General features: G+C 43.8%; 1 protein-coding gene across 2 annotated transcripts in view; it reads left to right on the forward strand.

Moving 5' to 3' along the window:
• Nucleotides 1-22,069, forward strand: part of LOC102564808 (rho GTPase-activating protein 7) — a 179,300-nt gene that overhangs the window by 38,597 nt on the left and 118,634 nt on the right. The window contains exon 1 of one of the 2 annotated variants that reach the window (XM_019487144.2): nt 5,615-5,693. The exons of the other annotated variant lie outside the window; for it this stretch is intronic. Coding sequence (XP_019342689.2) covers nt 5,642-5,693 — 52 coding nt within the window. The 5' untranslated portion in view covers nt 5,615-5,641. Of the gene's footprint in view, nt 1-5,614; nt 5,694-22,069 lie in introns of those variants that run through there. 2 annotated transcript variants of the gene reach the window in all.

The following is a 22,069-nucleotide window of genomic DNA, read 5'->3' on the forward strand; positions in this document are numbered from 1 at the left end:
ATTGAACTGGTCAATTGCAAGGGAGTAGCTTTTTGCTGAGTTGTCAATTTCTGTGAAAATTTGTTCTGAAAAAGTATTTTCTGTGTAAAACCATTGATGCTTAATAAGGAGACGGCAACAAAAAATATTTTAGGAAATTTTTGGACAGCTCTTGGTGATATCTTTTAGTCTCTCTTCTTTCCTGTGAGTTTTTACGGAGGGGGAAAAATAGGGATCACTAACCCTAACAAAGTTAAAGGACTGTGAACTTGCTTGGAATCAGTGACTTGGCTAGAGTGCCCTATGAGCATGTGCAATTTAAAACAGTTTCGCATATGATGTGACCTTATTCTAAATTTGTCATTATATGGTCCCCTAGAGTCTGTTCCCTCCGATTCACCATAAAACAAAAATGTTAGGGAAAGCAGTTTCTGGATGTTGGCTAATAAACAGGATTTGCCTTGAATATCCCTAGTGTATGTGGGAGCTAAACAGTTTCCAAGTTACTGCTTGTTCCAAATCTTTGGGGCAACGCAGAGTGGTACACCTGATTCAAGATAACTTGCCTCACAGTAAGTTATTTCCCCTGAATACTGGATCTGAATCTCAGATCAAAATCCCTATTATCTCTAGGGAGGTTTAATTCATACGTCTGTTCTTTAGTAGCACATTCAAATCACCCAGAACTGGAAGTCTGAATCCAAATGCCTCTCATAGAAAAATCAAAGCTAAATCCAGTCTTTTGTAGCTCAGTGCCATCTCTTTAAAGACCAAAGCATAACTCCCACATAATGAGTTTTCTCCAAACTGCAAAGCACATGTGAATTCATTGAATGTGGCTTTAAATATATATATTTTTTTTTTTATTTTTTTTTTTTAAGCCTTATTTTGAATTTTTGCCTTTTTAATGAGTGCCTCTCCATGATGCGAGGGCAAGGATTTTTTAGGGTGATATCTTTTATTGGACCAACAATGTAATTGGGATAAAGTTAGGTAGGTTTTTGATTACAAGACCTACTTCATCAGGTCTAGCAGACCTGAAAAGGATGTGAAAACTACTTGATTGCTTCAGAAATAGTAACATTTCTGGGGGCAAGTGGGGATCTAGAATAGTTCTTTTCTTCTCCAAAAAAAAAAAAAAGAACATTTTCTACCAGCCTGTGCGTACCAAAAATCAAACCAAGCAAGGTATCAAAGGGCAAAAAAAATGCATCAGAAAATTTCTCCAGTGTTAATTTCCTCCTCTCACTCCCAAGTAACTGGTTTGTAGTTCTTCCCCTGAGCTTTTTTGTAAGTCAGGGTGGAGAACTAAGGGAGAATAGATGATAAGGAGGGAATGGACTGTGCATCGAACTGCACATTTAAGAGATTTGAGTTCTCGGCCGCAAGTTGCCTTTATTAGGTTGGCAGTCGCTTATTTCCCTTGTGCTACAGTTTCTTACATGTGAACTGAGATAATGTTACATCTATCCTGTCCAGGGAGATTCTGAGGCTAAAGCCATAAATAGTTGGAGGCACTCAGAGCACCTACACATGCTCTTTAATGCATATTAGGCTATTTTAATGAACATTAAAACATCACTGGAAAAAACATGCTATTTGGTTAATGCGCATTAAAATGGGTGAATGTGCATTAAGCGTCACTTAAACTGTGGGCACTTTTACACGTGCTCGGGTTGGGGGGGGGGAGCTGTGCTTTAATTAAAGCAGCTCTGAGAGCCGCTCTAATTAAAGCGCTGCAGCATCTTATTTATCATCATCATCCCCATGCTTGAAAATGGTGGTGGGGGCACTTGAACTAAAACTCATTCGAGCTTTAGTTCAGGCACCCCCACCACCATTTTCAAATGCAAAGGCACTGATATAGGAGATGCAGGAGGATGCTGTAGCACAGAAGTTGCCACGCTCCACCAGAGTTGGTCAGTCAAGCCTGCTCTGACGTAGCGGAATTCCAGTGCGTCAGAGTAGCCTCCCTGCTCACATATAGGCACCGGAGGTACTAGATTTAATGCTCATTAATGCATGTATAGATGCACCCCCTGATACTGTAATTGCAGGAACCATGTTTGTAAGGGTATGTATTAGGGCTATGCGAAGCTTAGGTAGCTAATTTGATTCAGAGGAGATTTGGCCTGATTTGGGGACCGAATCTCCAAATCTGAATTGAATCAGGAGACCAATAAAAGCTCCGAATCGATTTGAAGCATCCGATTCAATTCGGAAAGGATTCAGCTGCTTTAGAGATTTGGCCATAGACTAAATAGGCACCTGACACAGCTGCCTCCAGCTGGTAACTCTGTTGGGGTTGGGGGAGAGGGGAGGAAAGGGGAGTTAGGGAGGGAGGGATTGGGGCTAGGGCAGAGACAAGCTGCCCAGCTGGGGTGGGGGTGCATTACTTGGGGAGAGGGGCGGGGGGTGTGGCAGCAGTGGGAGTGGGGGCTCTGTCCTGCTGCTGCTTGCCCAGTCAGGCTGGGGAAGCTGAGATGTGGGTGCAGCTCATTCCAGGCAGAAGGGGGCAAGTGGCAGCAGGGTATAACCCCCACTCCCAGTGCTGCCACACCTGCATCGTGCCCTCCCATGCCGGCTGGCAAGTGGTGGCAGGGTAGAACCCCCCTCCCAGCGGTGATGCGGGCATGGCAGCATTGGGAGCATGGGCTATGCCCTGCTGCTGCTGCCTGGAGGGAGCCATGCCTATATCATGCCCATCCTCCCCTGCACCAGCTGGGCAAGCGGCAGCAGGGCTTAGCCCCCGCAGCTCCCCCCACTGGGGCAGAGGCAGGCACAGCTGGAGGAGCTGCAGGTGAAGCCGCCATAGCTGCCCTGCCTGGACCCATCCACCACTCAGCCCAGCCTCCACTTTAAAAAAATAAATAAATAAAATAAATAAATGAATAAAAATTAAAAAGCCCCATACTCACGGACTCTGGCAGCAGGGTTCAGGGCCTCTGAGGGTTTGTGGCAGAGCCCCCACCCCAAGCAGTGCAGGGTTGTGGGGGGAGCACCAGGGATTGCCTCCCCCTGCTTGGCATCTGCACACCAGCTGTCCCACGGCATGGGTGCAGCGCGGCTTGGCAGGGCACCACTCGCTGTCTGGGAGGTGGGCTCACTGGGGCTGAGTGCTGCTGGGCTCCACCTTATTGCTGGAGCCACCCCAGATTCCAGACAGCACACTGCACCCTACTGAGCTGCGCTGCACCCATGCCATGGGGCAGCTGCTGCACGGGTGCCAGGCAGGGGGGGCTGTGTGGGGTGGCTCTGCCACGAGTGCCCACAAACCCCAACTGCCACTGCTGCAGCCGGTGAAAGTGGGGCTTAAAAAACCAAAAAAACCCTGCACTCACCGGCTGCAGGAGTGGCAACTGGGGCCTCTGGGTGCTCATGGCAGATCCCCCACACACAATGTGGGGCAGTGAGGGCAACAGGGATCACCACCCCCACTTGGCACCCACACGGCAGCTGTCGCATTGCATGGGTGCAGCACATCTTGGCAGGGTGCTGCAAACTGTCTGGGAGCTGGAGTCTGGCACCGCTCAGCCCCAGCAACCCCAACTCAGAGGCAGCACACGGCACCCTGCCGAACCACACTACACCTGCGCCATGGGGCAGCTGGTGCGTGGGTGTCATGCAGGGGGAGGGAGGGTAATCTCCTCTGTCCCCCACTTCCCTGTGCTGTACAGGGTGGCTCTACCATGAGTATCCACAGGCCCCAATTGCTACTGCTGCAGCCGGTGAGTGCGTGGCTTTTTTTTTTAAGTGCCAGGACTAGGCTGGGGCTGGACAGGGCAGCCATGGGGGCTTCTCCTATGGCTCCCCCCACTTAGGGAGTGGCAGGCACAGCTGAAGGAGCCACAGGAGAACCTGCAGCCACCCGGCTGTACCTGCCTCTACCCGGCCAATGCAAATCACCAAATCTCTCCGAATCGGCACCGAATCTTCCGAAGCGAATTAAGCTGAATCTCTTCGGGACAGTGATCTGAATTAAATCGCTGTTCTCTGAATCAGCCAAATCTGAATCAGAATCAAATACTTCCTTATTTGCACAGGCCTAATATGTACAAATGACACAAAGCAGTTCCATACTAACTCTAAATGACTTGGCATGTGTATGAAGTGAAGCACAGAGCTGCGCAGAAATACTGGCTTGGGTCCCAAAGGAAATATACTTATGTTACCTAGAGCCCTTTAATCTCCTACTTGACTAATTAGCTCTTGTGTGGTATGACACAGATATAGCTGTTCTGGTTCTTGTTCCAGAACTAGCTTGGGGAGACTAACCAAACATGCTGGATAGATAGAATAATCCCTTGTTTACTGAGGGCCATGCACCCTTCTCCATCACACACAAAAAAGAGTCTGCAATGGATTACTTCAAGACAATAGCCTTACAAGGGGTGGCTGAATGAGGTGTAGTCCTGTATGTACACTTAAAGGGCACAAAAATGAAGCCCATCACCACTGCTGACCTAGATACTACTGCTGCCACCTGGCCTCTGCCTCCACCTCTTCCACTGCTGCTGCCTAGGGGCAGACTGTGGTAGTTATGCCTCTGTCTCAAGGTAGTTCAAGAAACTTTCTTGGGGTGAACTAATGGACAGCATAAAGCTGACATAATTTTGTCCTTCTTATTCCTCAAACTGCTGCAAAGTCATAAGTGAATTTTTGCTATTGTTTTCCTTCTTGCACAGCTTTAAACATTTTTCTAAAAAGTCACTTTTTAAATTCAATTTGAAAAATTTCAACAGAAAGAAAGAATGGTTCTAAAAACGGAATGAGTCAGAGGGACAACAAAACTCATATCAAAGCACCTTCCTTCTCACTCCTTTCTTCTACCCCTTCTCTTTTCTCTCCTGCCCCCTGCCCTCTCCTCCTCCCCCTCTGCAAAAAAGGCAGCCTTGGTGACTGATTTCTCCTCTGCCCCACCATGGATTTGAGGTCTGTTTTTGCAGAGTCAAAACAAGTCTTGACTTCCCAATAAGAGATGTTTCTATCTCAAAAAGAATTCAATATTGGGATTGCTTAAAAATTAAAAATATCTTCATTATGGCCAGAAAGCTCAAGTGAGAAAGTACCAGTGTTAGCATAATTTTTTCTCCACATTTTCACATTCCTGCAGTATCTGTGATAAAGTAAAGATCAACAGATGGAAGAGAGTTTTATTCTTTAGCACTCAAAAATCTGTACTACTTATCTCATAATCTTTGGCTGTCGTATTTCTAGCTCTTCATATATCTGCCCCACTTTTCTCCCTTTCTGTTTAATGTCTGATATAAACTATAAGCTCTGTGGGACACATCAGTCATGGGTATACAGCACCCACACATTTGGCACAGTCTAAGTCATATCATATTGAAAATTGTTGGTGATACTGCTGCTGAATGGAAATTCATGGTTGTGGTAGTTCCTGATTAATAGAGCAGAGAAAAGAGAAAGGAAACAGCATGTCAAAAGTTATGCGAGGATGTAAAGAATGACTTGGAAGCAGCTGTGACTTCTGGAAATGTGTCAGTGAACTGTGTTGCTCTTTCCCATCTTTCCATGAAGGGATTCTCCACCCCACCATGGGTGGGATCCTGACCATTCTGTTTAAAGCAAAACAGCCAATGTTACAAGCTAACATTTCTAAAGCTGGATTTGTACTGGGGTGGCTTTTGAGGAACTCTTTATGTTTTCCATACGGGACAGTACTGTGTTTCATTTCATTCTCCCTGTGGAAGGTAGGAGGCAAATTACTCTTTCTTGCTTCTTCTCTTAGTATGTTCTACTTAAAAGGGAGAAAGTAGCACGGGTGAAATGAAAAGGGGAGGAAATGGGAAAAGACAGCAATAGGAAGAACAATTGTCTTGGCCTTCACATTCCCTAGTATAGGTCATGCCCATGTTTCTGGTTGAAGGGACGCAAAGTTTAACAATGACAGAGGATATATGGAAGTAAAAAGAAATGAGTGTATTAAATAGACAGCAAAATCCAATACTCCAGCTCCTGAAACCCATACATTCAGCATAACATGTTACAACAAAGTATAATGCCTTCCGGATCAATGTAATAGACTTTAAGGGCTTTTTCATTAACATTAAAGCAGGGTCTTCCTCTAGAGGGTAGCAGTTACCTGCTCTCCAGCAGTCAATCCTGTTCTCAAAGGAAAATGCATTAAGCATTTTTTATTGATATTTTTTTTTCTTTAAATAAAAACAACTTTGTCTTTCACAGAACTTTCCTGTAGTAATTGAGAGAATCTATAAAGGATTTGGAGGCAAAAAATACTCAGTTGCTGCAAGCTATAGGAATGATACTTTCAAGATTTCCTTCTTATGGCTCTGTTTGTATTATGCGCTTTTAGTTTTTATACTTCAGAGCTGAATTAGTCATAAAGTTAGACAGATTGGCAGAGAAATGGAAGCCCTAGATTGAGGAGTGTCCTGGGTTTTATTCAACAAAAATGTAGTGCCCCATTATAAATGTCAACTCTAGGACATGGTGTCCTCAAGGAGAGGGGGTGGGGTAGGCAGGCAAAACACCAAGTATTTCTGAAGTGAAACAGCACTGGGGTTGCTGTTGAACACTGAATGACTGTTCATTAGAAATAAAAGGGTTTGAAGAGTCCAGAGCTGCTGCTGCTAAGATCACCCTAATCAGTTGTTATTTGAATGGGTAACAACTTCCTTGAGGACGTAAATATAGTTAGGGTGAAGAAAACAATTTAACCAAAGATCACATGGCAAAAAACAGTAACAAAACACATGAAAGCAGCTTGTAATATGGGATTGCTAGGGCTGCAGCATGTGTATCATATCAGGAAAAACTAATAGACTCTTGGGAAAATATAAACACTAGAAAGGAAATCAGACTAGTTCTTTTGCCTGAACGCTGGTGCTGCTTGCTAAAGAACAATGGAAAATGCAGGATCTATTCACAGAGGAACAACTTAAAGTCAGAATCATTAGCTGTAGCTAAACTTGGCTGGGTGACCAAAGGAGGCTCTATGTCCTCTCTGCATTTGAGTGCCTGCTGAGGAAGAAGGAAGATGTGACAGAATCTGTTCCCAAAGTTTTATCTGTAACCTCTGTAACAGAAGCAGTTTGCTTCCCTCTTTGGAGGAGTCTGTCAATGTGATCTTTCTTCTTTTCCCAGGATTTTATCCTTTCTCCCTTGCAGGGAGGGGGAGCAGGAGAGCTGCCCTAGCACTGGGACTAGGTCAATGCTGCTGCTCTGCAGTATGTACTGTTAGACTGGCAGTCCTTTCACCTTACTTCAGAAGTTTTCCTTATTCTTCTAATAATTCATTCAGTGGAGAAAGATGAGTCGGAAAGGGGAGGGATGGGGTCAGCTAAAATACCTAGTAATATGCATCTCCTGGCTAATCTGGTATTACTCCTAGTTCCTTCGTTCTCCTCGGTGAGGAGACAACATTCAAAATGTAAATGTAGCAACATTTATTTGCTATGTTGGTCCACTGCATATACATCAAGCTCACTCACACTCGGTGTCTCCTGGCATTCCTTTTGGAATCCACTCTTCACAGTTTTATTCTGAAGCCTTAAGCAGTGCTGTTGACACTTATAATGGTGGCTTTACTCTACCCCAGAAGTGGCTGCATTTCCACGGAACATCAACCAACTCTCTTACAGAAAGCTGTACAAAACACAGTGGAATATATTAGATCATATCTCAAGGAAAACTTAAGCATATGAACAGTAGGGCAAAGGAACAAGCTACCTAAGAAACCTGTATAATCTTCTTTGGAGGCTTTCAAGAAGAGGCTGGATGAGAGACTCTAGTTGGGATGGTTTAGGAATAGTGCATCCTGCATCTGTGCAGGGATTTGGATTAGATCACTTCTGAGGTCCCTTGCAACCTTATTTCATGTAAATAGAAGATGAAATGTTTGGCTGTTATAACATTGCTCTGGGAATTCAAAGATTTGGCTTTAATTCTTGGCTTTGCCAAACTTGCACTGTGACACTGGATAAATCACCTAATATCTCTGGAATTAATTTGTATTGTATAAAAAGAGAATAATGTTTACCTGCATCACAGGGGTGTGGCATTTCATCTATGTGTGTAAAGCACTTGGATTCTTTGGAGGGAAGGCGAGAAGCAAATAACCCCTAATGAAATTAGCATGTAACCCTGCTCAGCTGCATACTACAGGGTTATAACCCCAGTATCCTGAATCACTCAGCTTTATTGCATGTCACTGGATTTAGGGTTTTGGCAAACTGTTTGAGAAGACCACAGCAAAATAAATATGCATTTATCACCTTTCTTCCCTCCATAAACTAAATCAGAGATGGGCTTTCAACCCTCTCCACTCACAGATGCTCTCTGGCCAAGTTCTGACTCAATTCATTTCTCATTGGTTTGAGTCAGCCTGGCTGTATTCCATTGAGTATTACTGTTAAAATGAAATGTGATTAGTTTGTTGTATTTGAGAGCCAAGACTAAAGGCCCATGGTACAGGCAGATCTTCTAGGAAATGGACATTGTATTTTTTTTTGTGAGCAGAATGTTACATATTTTTAGCAAATGAGTTAAGTTATGAAATAAGTTCAGTGTCTCAAAGACAATAAAAGAGTTGCATTGCCAAATATTCAGCATGAGGAAGAAGGAACATTTTGCACTTGACCTGTCATATAGTAAATTAAGTGCAAAACAACATGGATGGAATGCTTGTTTTAATGCAAGAAAAGGCAGCACCCATTTCCCTTGGTGTGTATACTGGCTGCCCCAGTACTGATTCACTGTGGGGAGCCTCATCTTCCAGGATGACCATTCAGGAAGAAGCCATCCATTTCCTGTCATACACTTCATGTTTGTGGGGAGGGGGACCTGACAGCAGCACTAAGAGGCTGAAGAGCAAGTCTGAGTGGGCTATGGGTGTTAGCCATGCACAAGCAGCACTGGGGAGGGAGAAACTATGCTAGGCATTGTACTATGGAAAATTTGCTTATGTTTTTTCTAATGGGACAACCAAGTTTTTGGGAAGCATTCACAACCATTATACATAAATAAATAATCCCTGCAGTCTGTACCCTCTCCTCCAAACAGCATTTTGCCTGTACAAATATTATGTTGGCCCTCTGCAGGCTAGAGTACATTAAGAACATGAAGAGATCCTTTTTTAACCTTCTGGAGAACCATCAGCTACTGTACAACTCTTCTAACACCCCCCCCCCCTCCAGTGTCCAGTTGTCTAAGATTAGAAACACATGGGGGGGAAGGGCAGGAGGCTGCCATCATTTTATAGCAGTACAAAGCAAAAGTAAATAGATATCTATACCCTTTGTTCATGCCACAAAAGACCAAATTGTGGCCATGACAAAAGGGAGTAATGATTTCTGTTGCCTTATTATGGTAGATGTCTATTTGCTTTCTGGCAGGAGAGAGCAGGCAGCCTGGGGCTGTCTGTACTGTCCAGCTACCCTGGGCAGGTGCTCCTATGGCTTCAGGGGCCCAATCCTGCACACCCTGGGAATTCCTACACAGGATGAGGCCCCTCAAGCACTGGGAGTGCCTGCCTGACTTTCTGCATGTAGCGATGCACCTCTAGGATCTCTGGAAATGGGGACAGCCAGGGTTTTCCACTTGCAGAGAGACAGTGTCAGACTCTCTAGAGCATGCTTCTGGTAGTGGGGAGCCAAGGCTTTCCTCACTGAGAGATGAACCCCCGGAGATTCCCAGGGGTGTTTCTAAATGGGGAACTTGTCACCATTGTTCTGCATGATAAATGGGGCAGGACAACTGATGATGTATGCTTCACCTAATGAAGTGGATCAGCTGTGCTGAGACACATTTTGGTACAGCTAATCTGCTTTACTTGGTGATGTCTACTTAGCCTAAAATCCACCAGGCATCTGAGATCCTGTTTTGTGGCATTGATTTCCAGCTGCTGAGGGTCTTTACCTCACTGTGCTTTCAAAATCTGCACACAAAACCCCGCAAAAACTGTCTGCCCAATCCCTACTAGGTAGGCAAGAGTTTTTATACTGCATTGCCAGGTGCTCAGAATATATATGAATCAGCATGAACTGGTTGCTTCATAATTTTTAAAAAAGCTTGGAAGAAGGTAAAGAGTTGCTGGTATTGATAATTCTGTGATGTTTATGGTTCATTTGGTGATAGTTGGTTTCTGTCTTAAATTCTCAGCTGCTGGCATCCAGATATCTATGTAAACATCAGCTTTCATTTTTTCAGGAGCTAGTTTTTAGCCCTCACTGTTCTTGGGAAATGCATGCTTCCTCATGGTTCAGAAACCAGGCAGCAAATAAAATGGTTCTGGGAGACTGGACTCTGGATGCTTCGATGTTTCGAGGGTAGCAGCATTGAAAATCTTGTGAGGAGTTGTAACTGTTTCCTAAGTATGAATGAGTGCAGTGACAAGTGGTTAGTGTTGTACCAAAGAGATGTGTTGACAGTGCATGGAGAACAGTTTTATTTGTCAGGTCCCAGCTTGCATGCCTGAGCCCCTGGTCCTGAAACAAGCTAGGTTCCTCCTGGAACTTGAAATTCTTTCTCCAGTTTCTCTTCATACTATAACTTCTTAGGCATGCCTTAGTTAGGCAAGTACTACCATGAGCTTAGATCAATCAACTAATCAATATCTAGCTTTGTGTGACCAGGAGTGTTTGATGTTCTGTGACCTTTCCAAGTCTAAAGAAAATTAAATTAATCTTCATGAAGGCATCCTGGATAGGACTGCATATATTGCTGCTCATGGTATATGAAGTGGAGCTTGATCTGAAACAAGACAAAATATTAAAGTGATCACTTGTAAAAGGACAGAAATGAATTGGAGCACAATACCTGAGCATGAAAAAAATGTTATCTTTTGGCTTCTGCTCAACAAAGCAGGTTGGGCATGGCAATTGCACGCTTTACTGTTCTGTGAAGTGTTATTGTTGCTGTTTGAACAGGGCAAATACTAGGAATGAGTATAGTGAGGGATTGCTATAAGTCAGGCTGCAGTGGGGGGAAAAGCAGGCTTGCTGGAGTCAACTTCGGGCATATTTTCCAAGCAGGCTCTCCAATGCCTCTGGCTAAGGGAGCCTGACATGGGGCTGACTACCAATGAACAACAGCACACAGGCTGTTCTTCAGCTGTTTATGAAAGTAAAGCTCAACACTTTATTTAATAAACTCTGCTAAACAGCAACTCCTGAGCTGTGATTTGCAATGCTGTTGCACAGGAGAGGAGGGGAATGGGGCAGAGCAGGGCTCAGGAGACCCATGCTGGGTGCCTGCCCGCATAGGCAGGCATGGGGCGCAGGTGCCCACACTACAGGGGCTTCCCCTTGGCCATTGACAATGTGTAGGGGGTGCACCCCCTGAGATCGGCTGTGCACCCCCTGGAAACGCCAGCAGTGAAACCGGAAGTACTAGGCTGTCTCTGGAAACATGTGGGGCTTCCACAGTATTTTGAGGGCTCTGCTGCCTTTCTTCTTCATGATTCAGGTAAAAAAAAATTCAACTGTTTTTCCCCCAACCCTCCCTCTCCCCCGCAGTTTCAAACCATTTTTGACCATATTGCAGTTTTCCAGGGCTTTGTGGAAGCACTAAATTTCAGGCTTTTCCCTGAAATCCCCTGAAGCCTGAATTACAGTGGTCCCTAATTATAATGGAGAAACAGAAAAGCAGTGTCAAATAGTGAATTGGCCTATCTGGTTCCAGCAAAACTGTAAGCCATCATCCCTGACCCCTCTGAGTGGCACTGGGGTTGCACTGTACTCAACACATAACTTGTAAAGGGAATATTCCATGATTCTTTTACTCTCTCTAAAGAAAGGAAGAGCCATCCGTTAAAGAACAAACATCTTTTGCCATAGTATCTGAGAGTCTGAGCAGTGAAAACCTGGCTTCCCCAATGCCCATTCCCTTTATAAAAATGTCCAGGACATCCAAAGTGATTACATCATCTTTAGGAAAACATAGGCCCTCCTTCAAACTGGAATGTAGATTTTGTTTCCTTAGCTACAATGGAAACTGTAAACTTCATCAGTATTCATGCATCCAAAGCCTAAGAAATATGAATAGTGATCCGTTCTCTAAGTGAGCCACTGAGCTTACAAAACCAAAAAATAATTTAATATAAAATCCATTTCACAAGGAACAATTCATCCAACCAACTCCCCATCCAGTCTGCTTTATACCGTAAGCAAGGGAGCAGGATTAATGACCTGAATAGTTCATGCTGCAATTCCAAACAGATGGCAGAACAAATATTATGAAAGAACTGAGAGATGTGGTTCTTCATACTTATACAGGGATATGAAATTACCTCTAAACCTGAGGGGAAGGCTCAAATTTTCAATACCGTGTACGGAAAGCTGTAGAGTGAACCATGTAAGAGACAGCCATATAAGTAGGAAAGGGCATTAAATGAAAAGGTGAATTATACACATGTGATAAAGCTGGAAGTGAGAAGGGTCCTCGTACTCAGCTGCCTTATCTCCCAATTCATCTGCATAATAATTTTAGCACAGAACCAAAACCTACTTTTTTGTCAGTCCATAGGGAACATGTACATGATATCTGTATAACCTAAGACAGTCCCAAATATACGCCACCTATCTGTTCTTATGCATACACACCAAACCTGGAAATATGCCAGTTAATACACTCTAGGGGGATGTGCAGACAAACATACATATGCAGTTTGTGGCATCTCAAACCTGTTTGAGGTGCTGCAAACTGCACATGGTGGACGTACAACTATTTGCCATGCTGCAAATTTGATACTCGGAATTCCTGGTATCGGAAAAAAAGTGTGACAAAAAAGCAGCATGGTGCATGCTCCAGGAGTGTGCACTGGAACAACTGGAGGTTGGGTTCTCCAGGGAGATGCTCTGGTTGCCGGCCAGAGCTCTCCCCTCTTCTAGATCCACCCTGGCTCCCCCAGCACACTGGGAGAAGTGGGGAATGGGCAGTTTGCCTAAAGTGGGACGTTTTGCCCTGCACCACAGCACGCATGCAGGGCATGCACAGTGGCAGAAAGTAGCATCACGAATTTGTGCTGCTGCTTTTTGTGCCACTGCAAGCGCATATTCCTATATGTGGGGATGCAGCCTAGGGTGTCTGCCCCAGTAGATTTTTTTTCTCAAGCATAATTGACACCAAGTCTCAACCTGGCCATAGGTCTACATCATCATAAATGATCATCTTGATGGCTGGCTCCAACATAATGCAAATGTAGTCATTTTCTACACTAGAACTCCTTAAATTATTATCAGAAATGCATACTAAGGAGGGACAGACTTATAGAAAGCTTTCCACAGGATAAAGTGTGGAAAGCTTTTGACATTGTTTCTCTTTAAATCCCTAAGAAGTTACATGGTTCTTGCATGGAAATGGCTTTGTTTTAGGAGTTAAGCACCTGAATCCCTGTGAGGATCTGGGCCCTAGTGCTTTTGGGTGCCTAAAATACTGCTAAATTGACCACCTTGTTCTAGGAAATCCTTGTTCCTCTCCTGTGGTCCTCAGTGTGTTGGCTGTCTCATTGCTGTTTGTTTTCAATTTAACCATTATTAATCACATATATTACTGTAGGACCCCTTTGTGCTTGTCACTGGGCATACATAATAAAAAAAACATTTCCTGGCCAACAGCCTGTATTTCAGAAGATGCAAGTCACCAACAAAAGCCTATAGTGGCTGGGGTCAAAAAACCTGTAGAGTGTTGTAGGTAAAATGAGGCACAGTCAGCAGGTGAGCTGGTGAGAGTGAGAAGCATGCTCCACATGCACAGCTTTAATTGGACTGAATTTTAATTTGTATAGGGCCAATGCATGATGCTTTGGGAAGTGGGAGAGGCTTTGATCAATATACAGTATCTGACACTTCACCAACCAGGATACCCTATTAACCAGAGTTTCTGGCTGACTGACCAAACATGGTGGGGGTGGGGGAAAGCTTGCACACAGTGGCCGCTGCCACGCCCCCTTCCCCTCCCTATCCTCCAGACTATCTGAAAACCCAGCTGGGTTATTTCAGATAGCCGCAGTTTTTACATAACTAGCAATCCCCTTACCCCAGGGATGCCGGATAACAGAGATTTTACTCTATATGGTAGTTCATATATAGTTGAAGAGAAGGAAGGCTGCAATGTTTAAAGCAAATCCCTTTTTCCCCAAGAGAGCAGATTATGTTGCCTCTTCTGCATTGTCTCATTTGGATTTCCACCAAAAATAGATTTTAGTAAAGAATGCCAATCTGTGCAGTGATAATCTAATCTAATTGAGAATTATAACACTGCAGGAAATTGCTACCAGATGACACAATAGCCTTCTGAGAACATTTGGTGTAAATTAACATAATTCTTCCAGCATTATTTTGCCTCTCCTAACAGTACAAAATAAAAGCAATTAGAAACATGTTTGTCTGATGAAGCCACATTATATTCATTTTTACAACAGGGCTAGAACTATTGGTTTTATTGATAGTTGGTTTGGTTCTGGTGCCAGATTGCCTATAGCCTGAACACCTCTCATTTCATAACACATACAATAATATCACCAGTACAATTTTCTCCATATGCCCTCCATTATGCACTTAGATGTGTCCTATGGGAGAACAACTCATGATGTAAAGAAGTAGCTTGCATTTTATTATTATCCATATGTGTTGGTTATATTCTGGTAGTATCTAGGAACTTGGGTGGATCTAGAATTTTGAAAAGTGGGGTGCCAATGGTGAGGTACACCATCACACACAACAAAACACATTTTTCTCCAGTTAAAAATAAACTAGAAGCGTTACTAATATGCTAGGGCCCTAGGGCTGTACTATTCAGTTTAAGATTGAAGCAAAAACAACTATAACTTCATATAAATCTAGCATGAGTTAAAAACAATCTGCAGGGTTGTGAAATAAGAGGTTCATTATCAGGAGCAGCTAATGGACAGCAGAATCGCAGAACAAAGGATCTCTTGATTGGTAGAACATCAAAATAATTAAAAGGAAGAAAGGGTCTTTAACACCTGTGGAATGAAGAGTTTAAGAAGGGAGCAGATAGATTATAATGAGCCATGCAGCCAAGTGACTCCCTCAGTATTGTCTGACTTGAAATGCTGCTACCACTGCCAACCAGTTGGTTTTGAACTTTGGGTGGACCAGGAATCAAAGTGGGTGCAAGTTCACTAGTACATCCTGACCCTGGCTGCACCCCCGCCTAGGAGCCACCATCATGGCCCAGAAACCTATTACAGTAGGCTGATGCCAGATTTAGAAAGCTCTTTTCATCCTTCTCAAATTCACCGGGCCTGCTGAGTATATTGAAAGAACCTTTCCCACCCTGCTTTTGTAACCTTATCAAAACCATAAGTAAGGGGGAAACTTGTGAAAAGTGTTGCCCCAAAATTAGTGCAATATCAATGTACTAGCTTTTGGGTGCTGCCACTTCAGAATTATTCTTCTGCCCAATCATGTTAATGTTAAATTTTACATGAAGAAGCTTGGTAGAGTGACTGCAATATTCTTGTTAACATAAATAAAAATGAATATGAAACATGCTTAAAATCCATCATAACCACTAGTGAGCAGGAGCCCCCATGACAGATTGATATGAATCATTCATGGAATATGAACCTATTGCTGGGCCACTGTTTGATTGGTGTGAAGCCACTAGGTGTCGCACTGTGCTCTGTTTTGTAGCAAGGGGAGCAAGGATGTTATTGGCTATGTTATAAATTGTATGATGTATATAGTCTATAAATGATACACTAGCCAGCTCATTACCATGCATCTTTGCGACAGACTGTGGAATCTTAATTGTCTTGTTTGAAGAGTGCAAAGGGGGATATCAATGTTTGCAACTATACCCCTTCTGCTGGGCGCCAGTCAGCAGCAGAAGGGCTTGGTTCACATTTTGGGGTACCTCGTAAATTATACCTGTGGCTCAAGCCTCCACCCAGAAATCTGGAAACACTAAATTAATTACTAGGGTATCCTGCATAAACAAAACCCCCTTCCTTGCAAGCAGCGTAACAAAAAACAGATTTAATATAGAAAACAGGGAAAAAACGCCAAATGCAATGTGAAGCACTACTAACTACACAACATAGTCTAGAGGTTGTGCTGCACCAGGGGAAGCTGCTTGAGAGTGGATTCTTTGGCGGTGCCAGGGGCCTCTCGGCACTCTTGGAGAGATAGCGGCGTGGCAATCTTTGCTCCCATGGAGAGGCTGTATATGTGTGTGGGGACTGACTGTGGCTCCAGACAGCATGCATGCACCCCACACTTCTGGGCTGGATTATATGGCCTGCTGAAACGAAACCTTCAGGAAAACTCCAAAGGAACCAGGTTGCTTAATGGTTACAGCCAGCCCAAAACTGGCAGTATTAGAAACACCCAGGTTCCAACCCTGTTTAAGATGCCAGGCCTAAATCTGGGCCAGCAAATCCAAGGAACCAATACTCTTTTCCCCAGTATTAATTGCTTAAACCCTCCAAAAATAAAAAGGGGAAGAAAAGGAGGAGAGACAAGTTCCCAGATATTGGGACAATTCTCCCTCTCCCTCCTCTCTGCCTGACCTGTTTTTGCTATCTTCACTGCTTCTCCCTTGGAGGACACTTCACAGTAGCTTCAGCAGCAGCTTCAGCTTCCTCTCCCCAAAACCAGCCTAGCTCACCTTATATCCCTTTGTATGATATCACTCTGGCCTTGTCCAGTCAGGGAGCACCACACTGCAGTCTTGCTCCCAACCAATTTGCCTAAAGAACCCCTTGCTTCCTCTGCCCAATGAGGCCAGAGGGCTTTATATATTTTGCCAGATACAGGCTGCAGCTTGCCATGTGCTGAGCACATGGCCAGAAAAACAGGGGTCATCTTGCCCGCATAAAAACACAATATACAACAACCAAATGTGTGCGTGGGAAATATTTTGGAAATAGTCTTGAGCTCTGCATAAAGTTCTTCTTTGCCTGTCATTAGCAGCAAAAGCAGTGAGATGACCAGTTGCTTAAGGAATTAGCTTTGAGAACTAGTAATACTGAGATTCAGACTTTAACAAGGTTGGTAGTTCAAATTAAGTCAAGAGTGCTAGTGGCTGAAAGTGGATACCTTCTAAAGTCCATTCACTGGCCAGTATATTTAATATGCTTAATAGTTTTTATCTAGTAGATATCATAAAAATCATTATAGGTTAAATTAATTAGTGGCCTTGCTGGCACACAGAGGAGACAACTAGGCTAAGGACAGACATTATACATAAACTGGTTTAAGTGATCAGAAACTGGTTTAAACCTGTAACAGAACAGAATTTCAGTGTACATAAACTGGTTTTAAAATGTCTGAAACTGGTTTGAGATAAAACTGGTTGAATGTAGTATCAGACTTATCTGATTTGGGTCAAACCAGTTTATGTAATGTCTGTCCCAGACCCCTTCCTGGTTTAAGTTAAATCAGAGTTCCCCAGAATCTCAGATGATTTGCAACACTGAGCAGGGCTCTGCTCTCTGCTCCAGCCCAGCAGGGCTGGCCCTGCCCCTCTGTTCCCTGGCTGGTGCTCCAGCAGAGACTGCAGGTACAGTGGAGTCTACCTGACTTCCCTCTGCTCCAGCCACCCCCCACCCCCACCATTCCCTGTTAAAGCAGGGAATGCTCCCTCTCCCTTCTGCCTTACACAGACACCTCTCAGCATTAGCTAGTGTAACACTTGCTGGCTACGGTTCATGCTGTGGGAGACAGGACAAGGGCAGACTGGACAGTGTCAGCTTAGGGCTTTTTAGAGCTAATCAGCAAGTAGCTGGTAATGTCCCTCCTCCCTCTGTTCCTTCCTTGGAAAAGGTTGTTTTAGAAGACCTTGAACTAGTGAGAGATCCTTTTGTTTTGCTGATGCGCTGATGAATGTTGTGCAACTCCCTGCTGTATAACTAAATGCTGTGTAAATCCCTGCTGGCTCCCACACTGACTAGCAAAGGAGATGGAACCCCTCCCTAATTAGAGCATCCTGCCAAGGCCTGGCCATGCCCCTCCCCCTCAGGTCAGCACTGTAGAAGGGAAGGGAAGGCTGTTCTAGTGCCCCGCAGCTTCTAACCTGAGCCACGCCAGGCATGTGCCTGCATTTTTTCAGTCCAGAGGGAATGTCTTTACAGTCACCAACTGATTCAGCCTAGGCAGGTTAGACTAACCTGCAAAGATTGAATTAATTCAGACACAGGTTTTTTAATGTGTGTCCCTAGTCCTATAATTTGGACATGGAGTGTAGATTGCAATTTCCATCTTAGTGTGGAAACATTGAGGGGCACTGAAGAGACATCTGCATTGATGCTGATCTTTCATCAAAGGATAAACTACCACAGGTTAATTTTCACTTTACTGGGTGGGTCTACGCAAGATGTTTACTGTGGAGTAGACTAATTAGCTCCACAGTAAACATTGCACATCTACATGTGCACCTCTATTAAACTGGAATAAACTAATTAACTTGTAAATACAAGTACTGTCCTGCTGCAGAGACTTTTACTCTGCAGCATCGCATGTGTAGCCCTGGCTGCTTTGGGCATGAGGGTGCTTCAATGTTGGGGGTGCCTGCTGGCTAGCCCCACACTAGAGCACTCTCATGCCCCAGCCAGGCCCTCTGCAGCACTTTGAGCTGGAGAGAGCAGCCCTGGGCTGGCGGACTGACCCTGGGCCCCCCTGCTAGCTGGGGCTGCTCCAACCTGGCTCAACATGCTGCATTTCTGGGCAGATGTTCAAAGGGCATGCCCAGGAGCACATTAATTGCATGTGTAGGTGTACCCACTGTGGGGTAAAAATACACCATGGAGAAGTTACCAGAGTACTGAACACTTTGTAAATTCCTGTCTTTGTTTACCTTGTGATAAATTGTTCATGCACCCCCTTGGCTTTTGTTGTGCTTACAAGTAGATGGGACAACTTTTGCCTTAAGATGCAGTTATGTAGTCCCTTTGACCCAGAGGTATCATCCTGAACACTGTATACTCCTTATCACAGAGCTATTCATAGACATGTACAGGAAACTTCTTTCCACCATGTGTTTCCCATCTTTTCTGAGATGGCTCTGTAGCCAATTCTAAAGTACTCCAAATGGTAATGTGTTGCAAGCCTGCGCTCTTGGTTGAACATTAGATTGTAGAGTAGTATAATATTTTAAAAGTGCAGGACTTGGGGTTGTTTGATGATTAATGACACATAAAATGGAAGAGTCTTGTGGAAGCAGATCCATCTCAGTGAGCCTTGCTCACATAGACTAAATCCAGATGAATTTGATAAATGAACAAAAGTATTGCAGAGTCTGAAGCATGTTGTGGTTTGGCAAAATGTAAATGTATCAAACTGCTGACTAACGCAGCAAGGCATTCATTTTCTATTGACAAAAAATGGGAAAATCTTTAACTACTCATCAATTTCCACTTTGATGTTATCAAATATAGGGCTATACACTATGATTTCTTCTCTCTGAATGAACAGTACCTGTCTCATCAAGTAGTCACACTGATGTTAACAGGACAACTTAAGGGATGTGATTCTACTCAACATGAATAAGGGTATTGCATAAGTTGAGCAGTAGGACATTAACCAACCAACCAAGCCACTAGGGCAGATCCTGACCCTGGCAGAACCCCATTAATTTTAGTGAGGCACAACATGGATGTGGGACTTCATGATAGGAAATTGCACTGTGAGGTCAGAGCCAATAATTTCACACCATGCTGGATGCTATCATGTTTTGATGGGTCCTGCTCATGCAAGGTACCAGGCTGAAAGCTTAAGTACACTAGCCAGAGAGCAGGCATGACTATGGGGGCTTCCCATTTCCTTTACCAATATATCTGAAAGAGACAGATGGGAGGAGAAAAAAAAGACAAGCTGATCTCCATGACCCATTGAGCCCTGGATCCGTTGCTGACTGTCATCCAATTGGTATCAGTTTTGATGGTTGTTTTGTGTTATATCCATTAGAATGTCTCTAACTATTACCCAGAACTGGATTCATGCTGCTCACCAGAAGATGCTGTACTTCCTCACTAATTCAGTGTACCCTCCAGCACATCTGCACCACAGTTCAGAAGTGTGACTGCAGCACATTGAGTTGCCTACAAGGTTGGTTACCAACTGTGGAGTAGCACAGGCTGCACGAGCCCACCCAGGATTCTGGGCAAGTATTTGCTAGATGTATTATACTGCTGCTGGTACATAAAGCTGACTAGTGAAAAGCTAGTTCACATATGCGTACATAAGATGCAGTTATACCCTTGGATGCAGTGTAGATGTATCTTCAGTCCCTTTGCACTGGAACAAGTATTGATACTCTTAGACACTTTGGTAGTTTTTTTACTTGTCTAGTTATCAAATTGACTTTCAAATTTCATAGACATTAGGGCTGGAAGGGACCTCGGAAGATCATCGAGTCCAGCCCCCTGCCCAAAGGGCAGGAAGTCAGCTGGCGTCATAGGATCCCAGCAAGATAAGCATCCAGTTTGCTCTTGAAGGTGTTCAATGTAGGCGCTTGAACCACCTCCGGTGGCAGGCTGTTCCAGACCTTGGGGGCTCGGACAGTAAAGAAATTCTTCCTTATGTCCAGCCTGAAACGGTTTTGTGGTAGTTTATGACCGTTCGACCTAGTCGTCATCCCTTGGGTCGCTCTGGTGAACAAACGTTCCCCCAGATTCTGGTGGTCACCCCTGATAAACTTGTAGGTGGCTATCAGATCACCCCTGAGCCTGTGCTTTTCCAGGCTAAAGAGCCCCAGGGCTCTCAGCTTGTCATCGTAGGGTCTGCTTCCCTGACCTCTGATCATGAGCCTCTGATTCATCTGGGCTATTTGAGGATTAGGCACTAGCTGTGGGTAGTAGAACCTGGTATCCTTAGATTTCTAAATGTCTGGCAACTTTCAGGATGACAGTAGCTGCCAACCACAGCTCAAATGATTGTATGCTTAGAAATCTTTCCTTTAGGGTAGGGAATCAATCATCATACTCTCCACCATCAGAGTAAAATAACAAAGCCAGTTTTGCCTCTCAAACCCTGCTTTTCTAAGTGTATGCTTAATCATCTTTTCCACAGGCTCAACACAGACCTGTCACTCCTATGCCATTTCTATGTGCCATTTGAGCATGTGTAATGTATCATGGGGAGAAGACCTCAGGGAGGAGGGTTTTTTAAATAAGATCCACAATGTTAAGAAAAACATTCCTGAAAAAAAACGTGGTTTTCAAATGCTTCCTAGAGAGAAAGTTCTTATGATAACCACCCATCTAATTGCTCAGACAAGGTCATGTTCCCAGGATTATATGGATTCCAGTATAGTTTATAATAGAAAACACAACATGGGACTTCACATTCTACAGCTATTAATTGATTGATCTACTAATTATAGAAGTAGAAGGGTAGTTTGAAGCAAATAAATGAGTGAACCTCATTTTCCTTGAACCACTTCCAAACTGGATAGTAAAGTTAAACAAAGAGAAACTTTATACTTGGATAAATAATTATTGTAGCTTGCAATCTGAATATCACACATCATGCTGCAAATACAGTGGATGTCAGTCTCTTTGTAACAGGAAAGATGAATGAGGTAGAACTGAAGCAACACAGCACTATTATGTATTGCTATATGAATCTTGTTGACCTAAAACACACCATCAGTTTCCTTTGGCTAGGATGGCTTTTTCTCTCAGCACTAATCAAGAATTCCTGAACATCATATTCAGTTACAGTAATTTCAAGGTAGCTGATTGTCTACCGTTAAGAATTAATAGAAGGAATCTCCCAAAGTAAGTTTTATACTTCTCCTTCACCTCTTCTTTGGGGAACAATAATTGTGTCCTTCCAGTCCTGTCCAGACCAAAAAACAAACTACCACTACAAATCACTTAAAGCAGTTCCGCTACTTTTTTCTTTCATCCACTGAATTTCATGCTAGTGTGATATACAAGCCCTGGAGAGAATGGAGGGTCCTAGGTACAGACCTAGCACTCCTTGCTCATTAAAGAGAGCAAATAGTTCACTTCCCTTTCTTATGGGAGGCTTCCCCCAGACTCATACCCTCGCATCTGGAACTAGCAGCTCTTCCTGTTTGAACACTGAGGCGTCCAGTTTAAATCATAGGTGAAAACTCCCCCTATTTAGCACTTGGA

This window comes from Alligator mississippiensis, chromosome 9 (genome assembly GCF_030867095.1).
Source record: "Alligator mississippiensis isolate rAllMis1 chromosome 9, rAllMis1, whole genome shotgun sequence".
NCBI lineage: Eukaryota > Metazoa > Chordata > Crocodylia > Alligatoridae > Alligator > Alligator mississippiensis.